General features: G+C 36.6%; 1 protein-coding gene across 3 annotated transcripts in view; it reads right to left on the minus strand.

Moving 5' to 3' along the window:
- Positions 1-887: 887 nt before the first annotated feature.
- The window catches only part of LOC121410620 (major facilitator superfamily domain-containing protein 6-like), a 28,449-nt gene continuing 15,658 nt past the window's right edge, over positions 888-13,678 (minus strand). For 2 of the 3 annotated variants that reach the window (XM_041602848.1, XM_041602840.1), the window contains exons 3-8: positions 12,420-13,244; positions 10,863-11,098; positions 9,361-9,574; positions 7,858-8,070; positions 4,722-4,916; positions 888-1,278 (exon numbers count right to left, since the gene is read on the minus strand). In XM_041602848.1, the coding sequence (XP_041458782.1) occupies positions 1,148-1,278; positions 4,722-4,916; positions 7,858-8,070; positions 9,361-9,574; positions 10,863-11,098; positions 12,420-13,244 (1,814 nt within the window). In that variant the 3' untranslated portion in view covers positions 888-1,147. Of the gene's footprint in view, positions 1,279-1,858; positions 2,107-4,721; positions 4,917-7,857; positions 8,071-9,360; positions 9,575-10,862; positions 11,099-12,419; positions 13,245-13,678 lie in introns of all 3 variants that reach the window. The other variant, XR_005969363.1, reaches the window with a different exon arrangement.

Below are 13,678 nucleotides of genomic sequence, written 5' to 3' on the forward strand. Positions count from 1 at the left end.
ATCTAACATCTATCTATCTCTCTCTCTCTCTCTCTATCTATCCATCTGTCTGTCTTTCTCTTATTCTCTCTATCTATTTATCTATCTATTTCTTTAACTTATCTATCTGTTAATTTGTTAATATTCTTTGTCTCTCCCTCGATCTTTATCTATCTAACATCTATCTCTCTATCTATCTCTATCTATCTATCCATCTGTCTGTCTTTCTCTACTTCTCTCTTTCTATCTATCTATCTATCTATGTATCTATCTATCTGTTAATTTGTCTATCTTCTCTGTCTCTCTCATTTATCTTTCTATCTATCTAACATCTATCTATCTGTCTCTCAAATTCTCTATCTCTCTCCCTCTCTAGCATTTTCTCTCTTTCTCTTTGTCCGTCCATATTTCTATCTACAACATCTCTCTCTCTCTCTCTTTCTATCTATCTATCCACCTCTCTCTCCCTCTCTCTCTCTATTTCTATCTATCTGTCTATCTTGTCTCTATTTATCAGTCTTCTATATCTATCTTTCGGCAGCTTCTAAGTGTATCAATCCATCAAACTTCAATTTGTCTTTCCATTATAAGTATCTGTTTATTTTTATTTTGTCTGTCATTCTATTCATTTAGTTAATAATTTATTTTTATAAAAAAAACTATCATAAACAACGCGACTGCAAAAGCATGTTCGGATTTCACTCCTGACTGCCGCTCTCTCTGTACATGAAGTGCCGAGGAACTCTGTGCTCTGATCAGTAACTGTGCAAATTGCATGCGGTGGTGGACTCGCCTGTGTCGCACGCTGCATGCAACCAGCGACGTGTGTAGACTCTTCACTAGTCGCTTTTTGGCTACTTTTCCGGAAAATGCCTTCGCCAGGGTGTAAAACGGAAACGCGCCCACCGCGCTAGCTGCATCATACACGCATACCCGTTCCATAGGGATGCATACGCACACACACGCTGGTGATCTGTGCAAGGACCCCCGTTTTCACAAACATTTGTAGTTCCGAAGCCCGTTCCGAGGACCCTCCTTATTACAATTAGCCCGCGCTCCATTGCAAGGCCCCCGTTTTTTGTCTCGCCCGCGGCACACCCCACCACTTTTTTGGTCGAGTGCCCCACCCCCGGGCGTAAAATGCCTGCGAAGAACGATAGCATTCTTCCTATATCATGTTCACTGAATGAATATCAGGATTAATGTTATTTTGTCGAACATCATCTTGATCCTCATCCGTACTACATTCCTTTTCACTTCTCTCGATATCTTCCCAATTTGGGGCGTCACAGGGGGCGTCTGAATAAAGGAAAAGACACAGAGAAAAAGGCGATAGATAAACTACTTTAATAATGACAATGTAGGCAGACTGTTTCATACTTTTGTTCTGTTTAAACATTTCATCTCTTTCGCCTCGAGTGTCTTAAGTCCTCGACTTGCAAAAAACATTATCTTCATTCTTCTTGTCAATTTTCTGCTCTACCGTGTACCCTTTTTGTCGTTCTTTCTCTCAGTTCTAATCAATCCCTTTTATAAACTACATTTCGCCAGCATTTCATCTTGCCTCGTCTCCTCTCCTTTCTTACCTTTTTTTTTTTTAATTCGTCGTGTACTTTTGCAATGCTTGCTCTTGAAGGCTTTTATCTCGACCCAGTGGCGCCAGTACATTCAGATAAGACGAAAGTTGAGAATAGCAAAATTACTGTTCGACCACAGGGCCTCTTGTCTGATCAGAATGTTCCACTACCAGTATCATACCCTCTCATTAGTCTCACTTATCTCCTACTGTAAACTTTTGTAATTTTTCTTCATCTTGCCCCTGAAGTAATCTACACCCTCGTAAGTCTAATTCTGTCTTGTATACTATTTTCATCTTGACCTCTTGTAAGTCTTCCGTCCTGTCCTCTTGTAAGTCTTCTTGTAATCTTGTAAGTCTTCCGTCTTGCCGTTTTGTAAGCATTCCGTCTTATCCTCTTGTAAGTCTTCCGTCTTGACATCTTGTAAGCCTCTCGTCTTATCCTCTTGTAAGTCTTTCGTCTTATCTTCTTGTAAGTCACCCCGTCTTATCCTCTTGTAAGCCTTCCGTCTTGTCATCTTGTAAACCGTGTATTTTTTTCGCATGAAACCCTGAAATTTTATTAGATACAGTTAATAGTGAATTGAAGAAAATTATTTTGTGGATCCATGCAAATAAGCTGTCATTGAACCTCCAAAAGACCAACTATATGTTTTTCAGTAATTCTGTAAGAGACTTACCTGGAGGTGTAATTTTTGATGATGTCAATATTGTGAAAGTAAGCTCCACCAAGTTTCTTGGACTACATATTGATGAGAAGTTGAGTTGGGCAACCCATTGTAGTAATATTTGTAAAACTATATCTAAAAATACTGGTGTAATCTATAAATTAAAGGACAAGTCCACCCCAACAAAAACTTGATTTAAATAAAAAGAGAAAAATTCAACAAGTATTGGAATTCACTTCCTATTAATGTAACTTCTTCTGTCAGTATCTCTGTTTTTAAAAGCAAACTTAAATTACATTTATTGAGTAACTATACTGAAAATATTTAATCATGCCTATATTCCCCTCTTTCTTTCACAGGCTGGCCCTTAACAATAATTTCTGAACCAACTTGCACTTTTGTTTTGATTTGTTTCTTCTTTTGTGTTTCTTTTTCTCCAACATTCTTTCCCTATCCTTGAAACCCTCTTCTTTCACATGTTTTCTTTTTGCCCCCCCCCCCACACTTACTGTTTCCTTCTCCATCTTGTATATATTTCCTCTTTCCAGCTTTCAACTCTATCCCTTTTGTAGATATTTTTATTTTAACCCTAATGTAAATATACGTTAGCTTATTTTGTTTAGATGTCTTAAAGTAAGTATTCATTCAAGTATATATTATTTTCTCTTTGGGGACCTTGCGTTAACAAGCCCAGCTTCTTTAAGGTCTCCTCCTTTCTTTCATGACTTTAATATTAGTAACAGGTTATGAACTTTTCTTTGTAACACTTAATTTGTTAATGACAAGATGTGTCATCTATACTGACTTATTTTGTTTCTTTAATAATTATGTTATTTTGTTATTATTTCCTTTGTTAAAATTTACCATGTTACTCACTTTATGTCCTGCTTGTACCAATGTATATATGTGAAGAAAGGAAATCAATAAACTTGAACTTGAACGTTCCGTCTTATCCTCTTGTAAGTCTCCCCGTCTTGTCCTCTTGTAAGTCATCCTTCTTGTCCTTTTGTAAGTCTTTCGTCTTATCCTCTTGTAAGTCTCCCCGTCTTATCCTCTTGTAAGTCTCCCCGTCTTGTCCTTTTGTAAGCCTTCCCGTCTTATCCTCTTGTAAGTCTTTCGTCTTATCCTCTTGTAAGTCACCCCGTCTTATCCTCTTTTAAGCCTTCCGTCTTGTCATCTTGTAAGTCATCTGTCTTGTCCTCTTGTAAGTCTTCCGCCTATGTGTCCTCTTGTGAGTCTTTCGTCTTGCCCTCTTCTAAGTCTTTCGTTTTCCCCTCTTGTAAGTACTCGTCTTGCCTTATTGTAAGTCTTTCGTCGTTCCCTCATTTAAGTATTTTGTCTTGTCCTCATGTAAGTATTTTGTCTTGTCCTCTTGTAAGTCTTTCGTCATGTCCACTCAGTGTAATTCTTTTGTCTTGTCCTCTTTACGCCATAAGTCTCTCGCCTTGCCCGTGCAAGACATTCAGTTCATATTGCCTCTTGGCAAGTTTTCCGTCTTTCCTTCTTGTATATAAGTCTGCTTGTATTAAAAAAAAAGAGTTAGATGCGTTGTGCATCCTGCCCAACCTGATGCATCGATCCTGTATAAAAGATTATACCTTTGAACCAGATGGTGTGTTCTGTTGCAAAGGTACAGTCGTTATTAAAGCACAAATAACCCAGATCAGAACTAATAATAATAATAAGAAGAAGAAGAATGGGTATTTAGAGGCGCTAAAAACAAAAAGTACCATAGCGTGTACAATGTTGTAATAACAATTTAACATTTGCAATAAATACTACAATATTCATGATAAAAAGGCAAATTAATTATTGAGGAAAAAAGTACGTCCTAAAGGAAGTTTTGAAGCCAAGAACACTGGAAGCATTTCTTATTGAAAGAGGGATAGCGTTCCAAGTCTTGGCAGCAAACCGTTTTTCGGCAGAGGAGAGTTTTGACAAGGGAATGCAAAGTCTGCATGTGTCAGTGATTGAACGAAGATTACGAGAGGGTGTGTATAATGTGACGGTATTATTAAGATGTTCAGGTGCTAATTGATTTAGAGTTTTGTATAGATATAAACAGACTTAGTGAACATTGTTTTTGTATAGGTTCAATAAAATATAGGCATCTAGCTGAATTGACAGTCATCAAGTTGTAAAAGAGTAATAAGATTGTGGTCAAGTATTATAGCAAGAATTTTGAATATAATCTAAATCTCTTCTGCAATATTAACCTCAGCCATTAATGACATTGCACGTCGATTACTTCAAAAATTGAACGAAACACACATCTGATACATTAACAGAAGATATTCAAGAAAAATTCAATTTTTAACCAAACGTAACTGAGAACATACAATAAAAGTCCCTCACTAAAATACACCCTCACTAAAATACACCATTTCCTGTTCCTTTTGGCTCCTCCATAATTTCATCTTTTCAAAGTTTCCATAAGTTTTATTGTACGTAGGCCTACATGTTAAGTACAAGTCGGAAATAATAAATGAATTTTATACCCTTCATTTTGCATTTCTCCGGTTCTTCGTCCACGTTTGCCTCCTCTTCTTTCTTTTTTCGTCTCAGGACAAAAACGGTGATGAAGAAAAAGATGACAAGTGTCAGAAGACAGAGAGACCCAGTACACCTGAACAGTAGTCTCGCACCATAGTTTTCATAGATGATACCACCCACAGCATTACCAACTCCAGCACCTACAGAAGGAAGCAAGAAATAAAGCAGAATGGATAAGTAATGTTCCACTATGTCATATGCACACAGAGCTTTCATTAGTCCAGATTGGACCTTGTTGTTTGGAAGTGCCCTTTTCCCAAAGCTAACATAGAGGGCACATGTCTCCCAATCTCTAATCAGCGCCAATCCACTCATTTTCCCTCCCCAATCTGGACTAAGCTTTCATATGAATAGTCCTAACATGTCTTGCAGTGCCCTTTGTGTACTCAGGGAGGTGAGAAACTTAGAATTCGGGCAATAGCCAAAATTAATTTAGTATAAATAAGCAGAATAATGATAAGACAAGAATATCAACAATAGTACCAAACGAAAGAGAATCATGTAGAAAGAAGTTCAGTTGTTTCGACTTATCATTGTTTCAAAATGATTCTAAGTTACGATGAATTAGTTACCACCGATACTACTACTACTGAGTACTACTCCTGCTGCTGCTACTACTACTGCTGCTGCTACTATACTACTACTACTACGACGACAACGACGACGACTAATTCTAACAATGATAATATACTACTACTACTAATGATGGTAATAATAATTATAATAATACATAATAATAATAATAAAATAGTAATAATACATAATAATAGTGATGATGATGATGATAAGAAAAAAAGCAGAGGAAAAAGAAGAAAACGTTACAAGAAGAAGAAGAAGACTGAGAAGAAAAAGAAGAGACTGAGAAGAAGAATAATGAGTAGGAGAAGACTGGGAAGAAGAAGAAGACTGAGAAGAAGAAGAATGAAACCGTGAAGAAGACTAAGAATTTTGGAAGGAGAAGAAGACTGAGAATTTTAGAAGGAGAAGAAGAAGACTGAGAATTTTAGAAGACGAAGAAGAAGACTGAGAAGAAGACTCATAAGAAGGCCGGAGGAGAAGCTAGAACAAGAACAAGACTAACGGTAATACTTAAATAATTAATAATAGTATAACTACTAATAGGCTACTGTTCATAACAATGACGCTAACAATAATAAATATAATAATGATGATAATAATAATAGTGATAATAATGATGATAACATTGACGACAAACTATGTAATTTATAATAACAGTTTCAAAATGATGCTAATGAAAATAAAGTATACTATACTTCTACTTCTTCTTCTACTACTACTACTACTGTTATAAATCATGATGAAAAAATGATAATAATAAAAATAATTTATAATATTACAATAATAAATGTATAACTACATTAACTACTAAATTCACCACTATTATTACTACTACGACGACGATGCGGCGACTACTAATATTACTACTACAAGTTATTATAATTATAATTTGAAAACAAAGTAAAAACTACTTGTAGCAATTTTTTTAATCAACAAAGTATAATTTGTCCGGTTAGTGTCCCCGTAAAGGGATTGTCCAGGCTTAAAATATTTCTATCTTTGAGAGAAAAATTCACAGCGAAAAATGCTGACAATTTTATCAGAATCGGACAAGTTTTAAATGTTTATTAATATTTCGTGAAAACAATTATGCACCGTATCATCAAGGTGGGCTGATGATGTCACATCCCCCACTTTCCTTTTTCTGAGGTTTTAAAGTACGTTTTATTTGCAGACGACACTAGCACCTTTCTGTCACATACAATCCATTTGAATTACAAAGTATTTTAATAATGATCTGAATTACATTTCAAATTGGTTGTATGTGAACAAACTCAGTTAATGTAAAGAAAACTAATTTCATGATGTTGATATCGATCAAATAACCATAAACCTTGCTGGATATTAAACATGTCCCACCTTTGAAATTTCTTGTCGTGACAATTGATAACAAGTTGACATGGAAACCCCATCTTAACATCATTTGTAATAAAATATCAAAGAATTTAAAAATACTATTCAGAATAAAAATGTTACCATTTGTGATTTTTAAAATGATTTACAATGCTATTATTGCTCCTTTTCTTGATTATGGTATTTTTATGTATGGGGAGGTGCAGCCAACATTTATCTTGATAGACGTTTAGAATTATAAAAACGTGCAATAAGAATATTCAATCATTCATCAGCCCATACTTAAGTTTGACCCATATTTTATAATTTGAAACTTTTAACATTTATGACATATATTAATACCAGCTCGGAATTTTATTTCATTTTATTTTACATAATGATATTTAATCAAGGCAATGTTTTGTTTATTTATGAAATGAATTACTTTGTATTTTTGTATGCATTTTTAATTTGTTTGCATTGTACATATGATTTTTTACCTATTTGAATGAATAAGGAAATGAATTGAAAAAAAATGAAATTACTTTAACCTGAATTGCAACTTATCCTACTAGAAATGCAAATGATTTTCATCTCCTAAAATAAGAACGTCACTGTTACAACAATCCATCATTTATCAGCGTCCTGTAGTTTGGAATTCACTGAAAGATGAAATACGTAATGCAAAAACACTTACTGTAATTTATTGAAAACAACATTCAAAGGATTCATTCTTGCGAAATACAATGGCTGAATGATGTATAAGTTATGCATACGCTTGAATTGTTTTAATGATTGTAAATGCGTTAGGGAATTTCATTTTTTGTTTGTCTTGGTTCATTGTTTATGTGTATTTTTAAGTTATTTGTTTGTTTTTAAACATTATTTGCTATATCCTTGTATATTATTATTGCATTTTCTATGTCACCTTTTCATGTGTAAATGGGTCGGCCTGATTATAATGATTGTTTTCCCTTTTGCTGCTACCTAAGCACGATTCTCAACAATAATGCAATTTTAGACTTGAACATCGAGCTGTAATACATGTATTTCAACTATGTATCATTTGTTTTTTAATGAAAGGTATACTGAGAGAATAAAACAATTTGAATTTGAAATTTTAATTGGACCAGTGAACTGTCTTAGTAACGATTCCCTGATTGGACTTACCAAAACCCATGAAGCAACAGGCAACTATTGATTGAAGGGTGCTGGCCATCCCTTTAGGTGCTGTTTTATTGGCGAATGCTGTAAACATGGGCCACGAGAGACCATAAGTTATACCATGAAGAAGTTGAACGGGAAGGATAAACCAAGGGTTGTAAACAAATGAGTAACCAAAGTATCTGATAGCATATGCTATTAAAGTCATATACATCACACCTGTAAAAGAAATGAGATTGCATGGTGAGTTAGTGAACATAATTATCTTCCTTAAGAGAAGATAAAATTCGATAAAAGAGCCTACCATTAGACTCTAAGATAAAATTACAATTTGACATAACTAATGAACCTACCGTTTTTTCTGAGCACTACACACTAAGAAATGTTTGAACCCTAATGAAGCACTTGTACCAACCTTTAGGGGTGTAATCTTGCACCCTAAGTGGCAAAAGGTGAAAAAATGCACCTTTTTATCATGAAATGCACTAAGAAATGCTCGATCGTACCCTTTTAGTTGCAAATAACCTCGCTGATGTGGTTTACGGTACACCATGTGAAGTGTCTTCAGGAGAGTCAACCTGTCCGAAACGTCGAGTCTCTCTACTACTCGTCATCTCTACTCGCCTACTCAAGCCAGCATCTCCTCATCAGCTCTACTACTCAAGCTGTTCTCAACTCATCAATCTCTTCTGGTTTACAGTCCTTTTCAGGACTACTTTCAAGAAAGAATACTCTACTCTCAAATCTCCACTTTCTTGCCTATCCATTTCTTCTCTTCTTCTATCCACTGTTTCTATAACACTCCACATGGTGTACCGTAAATCACATCAGCGATTGTACATGCCACCATGCAATCCTTCAAACAACCAAATATGAACCTGTTAAGGTGCATAGTACTTGACATTAGGAAGGGTTCAAATTTGAACCTTTATTACATTGTTCAATTTCGAACCCTATATAAGGTACTTAACATAGCTAAATGCACCCTTAAATGAGCATAATTACACTCATTAGCACCCCTTTCGGCGCAGCTTTTGTACCAACCCGGAGGGTTCAAATTTGATCCCCTATTTCTTAGTGTATAATCTAAGCCTGATACATTTTAGAAAAAGTGAATACTTTCCCTTTAATTTCACAGCCATATCCAATATCCGCTATGATCTTGCTTTCCACATTCAATGGTGGAAATGCGATCGATTGAAATTATTTTAACGTCTTATTTGGATGTGGAGCAAAGAAGCACGTGAAGAATTAAAATTGATATCGTCTTTGCAATATGGGCTAGCTAGGCCGGCAGTTACATAAATTATTTGTTTAGGCCTACTTTCATGTCTAAATAATGGCGACAGCTAGAAAAAAAACAGGGAGACAATTAAACCAATGATATAGGTAATTTGTTAAACAAATTATAATCTCCTCCTATATAAAAGCCTCTTAATTTACGATATAGGTAATGTTAGAGCTCACATGGCATGTCTTCATAGTCCTTTGATGCCAAAACTTTCTTACCTGCGTAACCAACACGCTTGATTATAGCTCCTGAGAAATACATGAAAGGGATTTCAGCGATGGCGGTCAAGGTGACAGCCAGACCAAGAAGCAAGTAGGGACTGCCCAGTTCTTTCATGAAGATGACCACATAAGTGAAGCTTAAAATGAAGGAGATACCGGTCACAACGACCACGATGAGGAACAGGATCACCTCCCCGTCGCACAATACTGTCTGCAATAGAATATTCAGTTAAATTAATCAATTCAACATAATATAATGAAAGTATAAAGAATTAATCAATTTAAGTTTCACACTATAGAAAGCCATCAGTGTCATATTTTTCGACAAGAAATATGTAAAAATAATGTCCTTTGTAAATGGAGAACACACCAATTAAATTGTCAGGAAATCAATGAATATACATTTATATCTAGAACAAATTTCGAACAAACATGCTCTTTATTATGTGTTGACTTTGCTGGCTTTCCATAGTTGCGATTGATCGGATCAATCGCAGCTCTTTGTAAGACGCAGCCTGCAGGCCTTATCTAATCGTTGAAATATGTATCGTCTTGATGGCGAACAGCAAACAGTCCTTAGCAAGCCCCTTTCCGATCAGGCCAGAACGTTTATTAAAAAGTTCTGCTCGTACTGATCTGGGAAAATGTGGGTGATTTTCACCCCTCCCCTCGATAGCTGGATCCGCCCCTGATGGTATAAAAGAAAGATATGTAAAGAGAGTAATAGAAAACGAAAAGGGGATACTGCTTTGAACAGTCAAAGTCACGGCGTATGAAAAGTAGCAAAATAACAGGACTCTTCCGTCATCATCGCTTATGTTTATGTGATGTTTATAAGCTCAATCGATCTTGGATTTTTTTTCGTCACCATGATAATCTACAAAATTTGGGGGACAAAGATCGGGGCAGGGCCAGGTACCAGCGCGAATTCTCGGCCCGCTGATCATCGTGAATGTTAATGAAGAGGATCATATGAATCACAAAGTGTAGCTTGTTTTTATAAGAATTATCGTATAGATGGTGAAAGGGGAGGGGGGTAGTTGCTGATACATTATGACAATGCGTTACACCAAAGAGAGGGAGAGAAAGAGAGGGATAAAGCGAATCGTCTTGACCATGGGCATCCATCCATCAGCTTGTATCATATAGGTTGACTTTAGAATGTTGCATTTTGGAAAAAAAACTTTAAGAATATCAGGAATTGATCGATTTGATTACAAGTGCATCGCTCCTTTGCCCTTTATTGCTATCCCGCTGTGACACAACGTTGGTCCTTGAGAGTATGTATTTTCCGACAAGTTGATTGACGGATTCTTTGATTTTGATTGGCTGAGAATCATCACTACTACAATAACTGTCAGATGAGAAATTTACAAGACTTGTCGGGAATAATTTCCGACTAGTCCTTTCATCAAACGCTCTCCTTACGTCTCGATCGCACACCCCCTCCAATTCAAAGAAACCTATTATGAATACATGTTTACCATCTTTATACACACCTTCAAATTTTTCTTCATAGCCTCGGGCTTCTTGTGATTTGGAAGTTTCATATGAAGAAATATGGCGAGACAGGCTAACATTCCGAAGAGATACATAATAAATGCTGGCTCCAAACGATCCGTCTTCGTCTTGACCAGGTCTGTGTACAAATCGATGGCTGCCCCGCTCAAAAAGGCAAAGAGCCCCCAGCTTATCGCTCCCCATACTCGATTCTTGCCGTAGTCTGCTTTCTTTCCTAGTTCAGTTTGGAGAAAAAGAAAGCTGAGTGTGAATGGGTGATTTTAAGTTTGGTGTTAAAGGGATGCCCCAGGCTAAAAATATTTATATCTAAATAAATAGAGTACACACTAAGAAATAAAGGTTCAAAATTGAACCCCGAAAGGTCGATGCAAAATCAGCACCCTTTGGGTTCTAAAAATTGAACCCCCGATTTGGGGTTCAAAAATTGAACCCTGCGCTTGGGGTTCATTTTTGCACCCTGCGGGTTCAAAACTGCACCCCTAGGGTATAATATAAAATTTAGGGGTGCAATTTTGAACCCGCAGGGTGCAAAAATAAACCCCAAATCAGGGGTTCCATATTATTTTTGAACCCATATAGGGTGCTGATTTTGCATCAACCTTTCAGGGTTCAATTTTGAACCTTTCTTTATTAGTGTGTAAAATTCACAGAGCAAAATTCCAAAAAAAAATCTGAAGACAAATGGCAAAGTTATGGCATTTTAAAGATTTTAGGCATGTCTTCATGAATATTCAATGAGCAAACTGATGACGTCATATCCCCACTTGTTCTTTCGTATTTTATTATATTTTTTATTCATTTTTTCCTTCAAGAACCAAAAATATTGGAATAACAACTGGTTAGATTAGATATTCATTGCTGCAACCCGTTTCATTACAAGAGAGACAAATCATTCACACATGTACAAAAAAATGAAATAGTAATGATTTCATGTAATAACAAGAAAAAGAAAGTGGGGATGTGGCATCATAAGCCCACCTAATGAACATTCATGACAACGTGCATATACAGTTTTCACAATATATTGCTAAACTTTAAAGTTCAATAACTTCGCTATTTGTCATCAGATTTTGATGGAAATTTTCAGCATTTTGCACTGAGAATTTTACTCTATTTATCTAGAAATATAAATATTTTCAGGCCGGAGCATCACTTTAAGAGCAGCATGGTGTCGCGGATATTTTAACATGTCAGCCGCAGCATCGAACTTTAAATGAAATTGGCGCATTGACCGACCTCACTATACAAACTGGTATTATTTTGTGTTAACCCACATTTGGTGTTTGTGCTATTAGCTAGTCTATACTTTACTTTCTTTACACCGACACCAATAAGATCGAACTTAAGATCACTTAATTCCAGTTAAGTCGAAGGAGGTGGTGGGGATAGATAGGGATAGAGTGAAAGAGACTTTTAATGAAAGAACGATAAGAGTCAGAGGGAATATAGTTACAATAATGAGACATTCAATGAGAGAATGTGACGCGTTTTTTGCTAACTTTGTCCATATAATTACAATTTATTTTCTTTCTTACCCTTGATGAGTTCCATGGTGAGAGAATCAAAGAACATAAGGATGTTGCAGTTGAATACCACTCCCAAAATTGCAAAGACAGTGCATATAGCAAAGGTCACCCCCTGACGAGGTGTTGGAATTCTCTTTGTCTCACATTGGCAACAGGCAGATCGCTGGCACATACTAACATTGTTTTCAGTATGTCGAACAGAAGAAGGAAGGAGTACAGTCTTGTTTCCTGATCCTGTAGTAACCAAGTCGACCATTTGTGATGATGCGCATGATATTCCGTACAAGGTCATACTGTCTTCTGCGATGTCCTCAGTGTGGCGATTCTCAGTTTCAGGACACGGGCTACAGTCCCATCCGTCATCACGTCTCAAACAATAACCAACCATACCTGCGTGGTTTCCATGGTTACTGGATGGCATACCTGCACACATTTCTGTACAACCCATCAGTACATCAATCTTACTTTCATCATATCCCACCCCTTGTCCGTCTACAATGACAGCATCATCGCACATGCCATCATGGCCATCGGAGATGTTCCACTCTGTTGTATCAGCAGAGCAGTTCTCAGCCGCGTCCTGTAGTAAGGAGTCCGGGGAAACCCCGGTCATCAGAGGTACAAAAATGAAAATGAAGTATGCTACAGCAGCCCCGATTATGGCTATACTTGTGGCTAGTCTATGTTTGCTGTATCTATCTGCTACTCCTCCCCAAAGTGGACTAAAGAAGAAGGTTAGAACAGGTTCCAAGGAACGAATGATTCCCACTTGCCAAACGGAAAGACCAATGTGGATGAGATACACAGAGATGTACGGGAGCATACAGGCGAAGGCTGCATGGAACATGAAAAAAAGAAAGAAAATAAAACGATCAAAATTTAATTTAATTTAATTGGTAAGAATTACCGGTCAATAACTAGCCCGCTTCCTTTGTAGATAGGCGTTTTAGTCCAATTGAAACATTACAATAATCACCTGATCACTGGCGGATCCTGGTAGGGGCACATCCCGCACGTACACCCCCCTTAAAAGGCCGATTTTTTAATGAAAATACGTCATGCATACGTTCGTGATTTTTTCTTTTGCTTGTTTTCTCCTTAAGGAACAAATGACCTCGATTTGGTATTGAAAACTTTTTTTGTTTTTGCTTGTCAGATATTTTTCGGTACAAAAATGCCCCCCCCCCTTCGGAAATTCCTGGATCCTCCCCGGAACCGGCTTATAAACATATTTTCTTCATGTAAATTAAATACAGGCTTACATTTTT

The sequence above is a fragment of the Lytechinus variegatus genome, chromosome 1 (assembly GCF_018143015.1).
Source record: "Lytechinus variegatus isolate NC3 chromosome 1, Lvar_3.0, whole genome shotgun sequence".
Lineage (NCBI taxonomy): Eukaryota > Metazoa > Echinodermata > Echinoidea > Temnopleuroida > Toxopneustidae > Lytechinus > Lytechinus variegatus.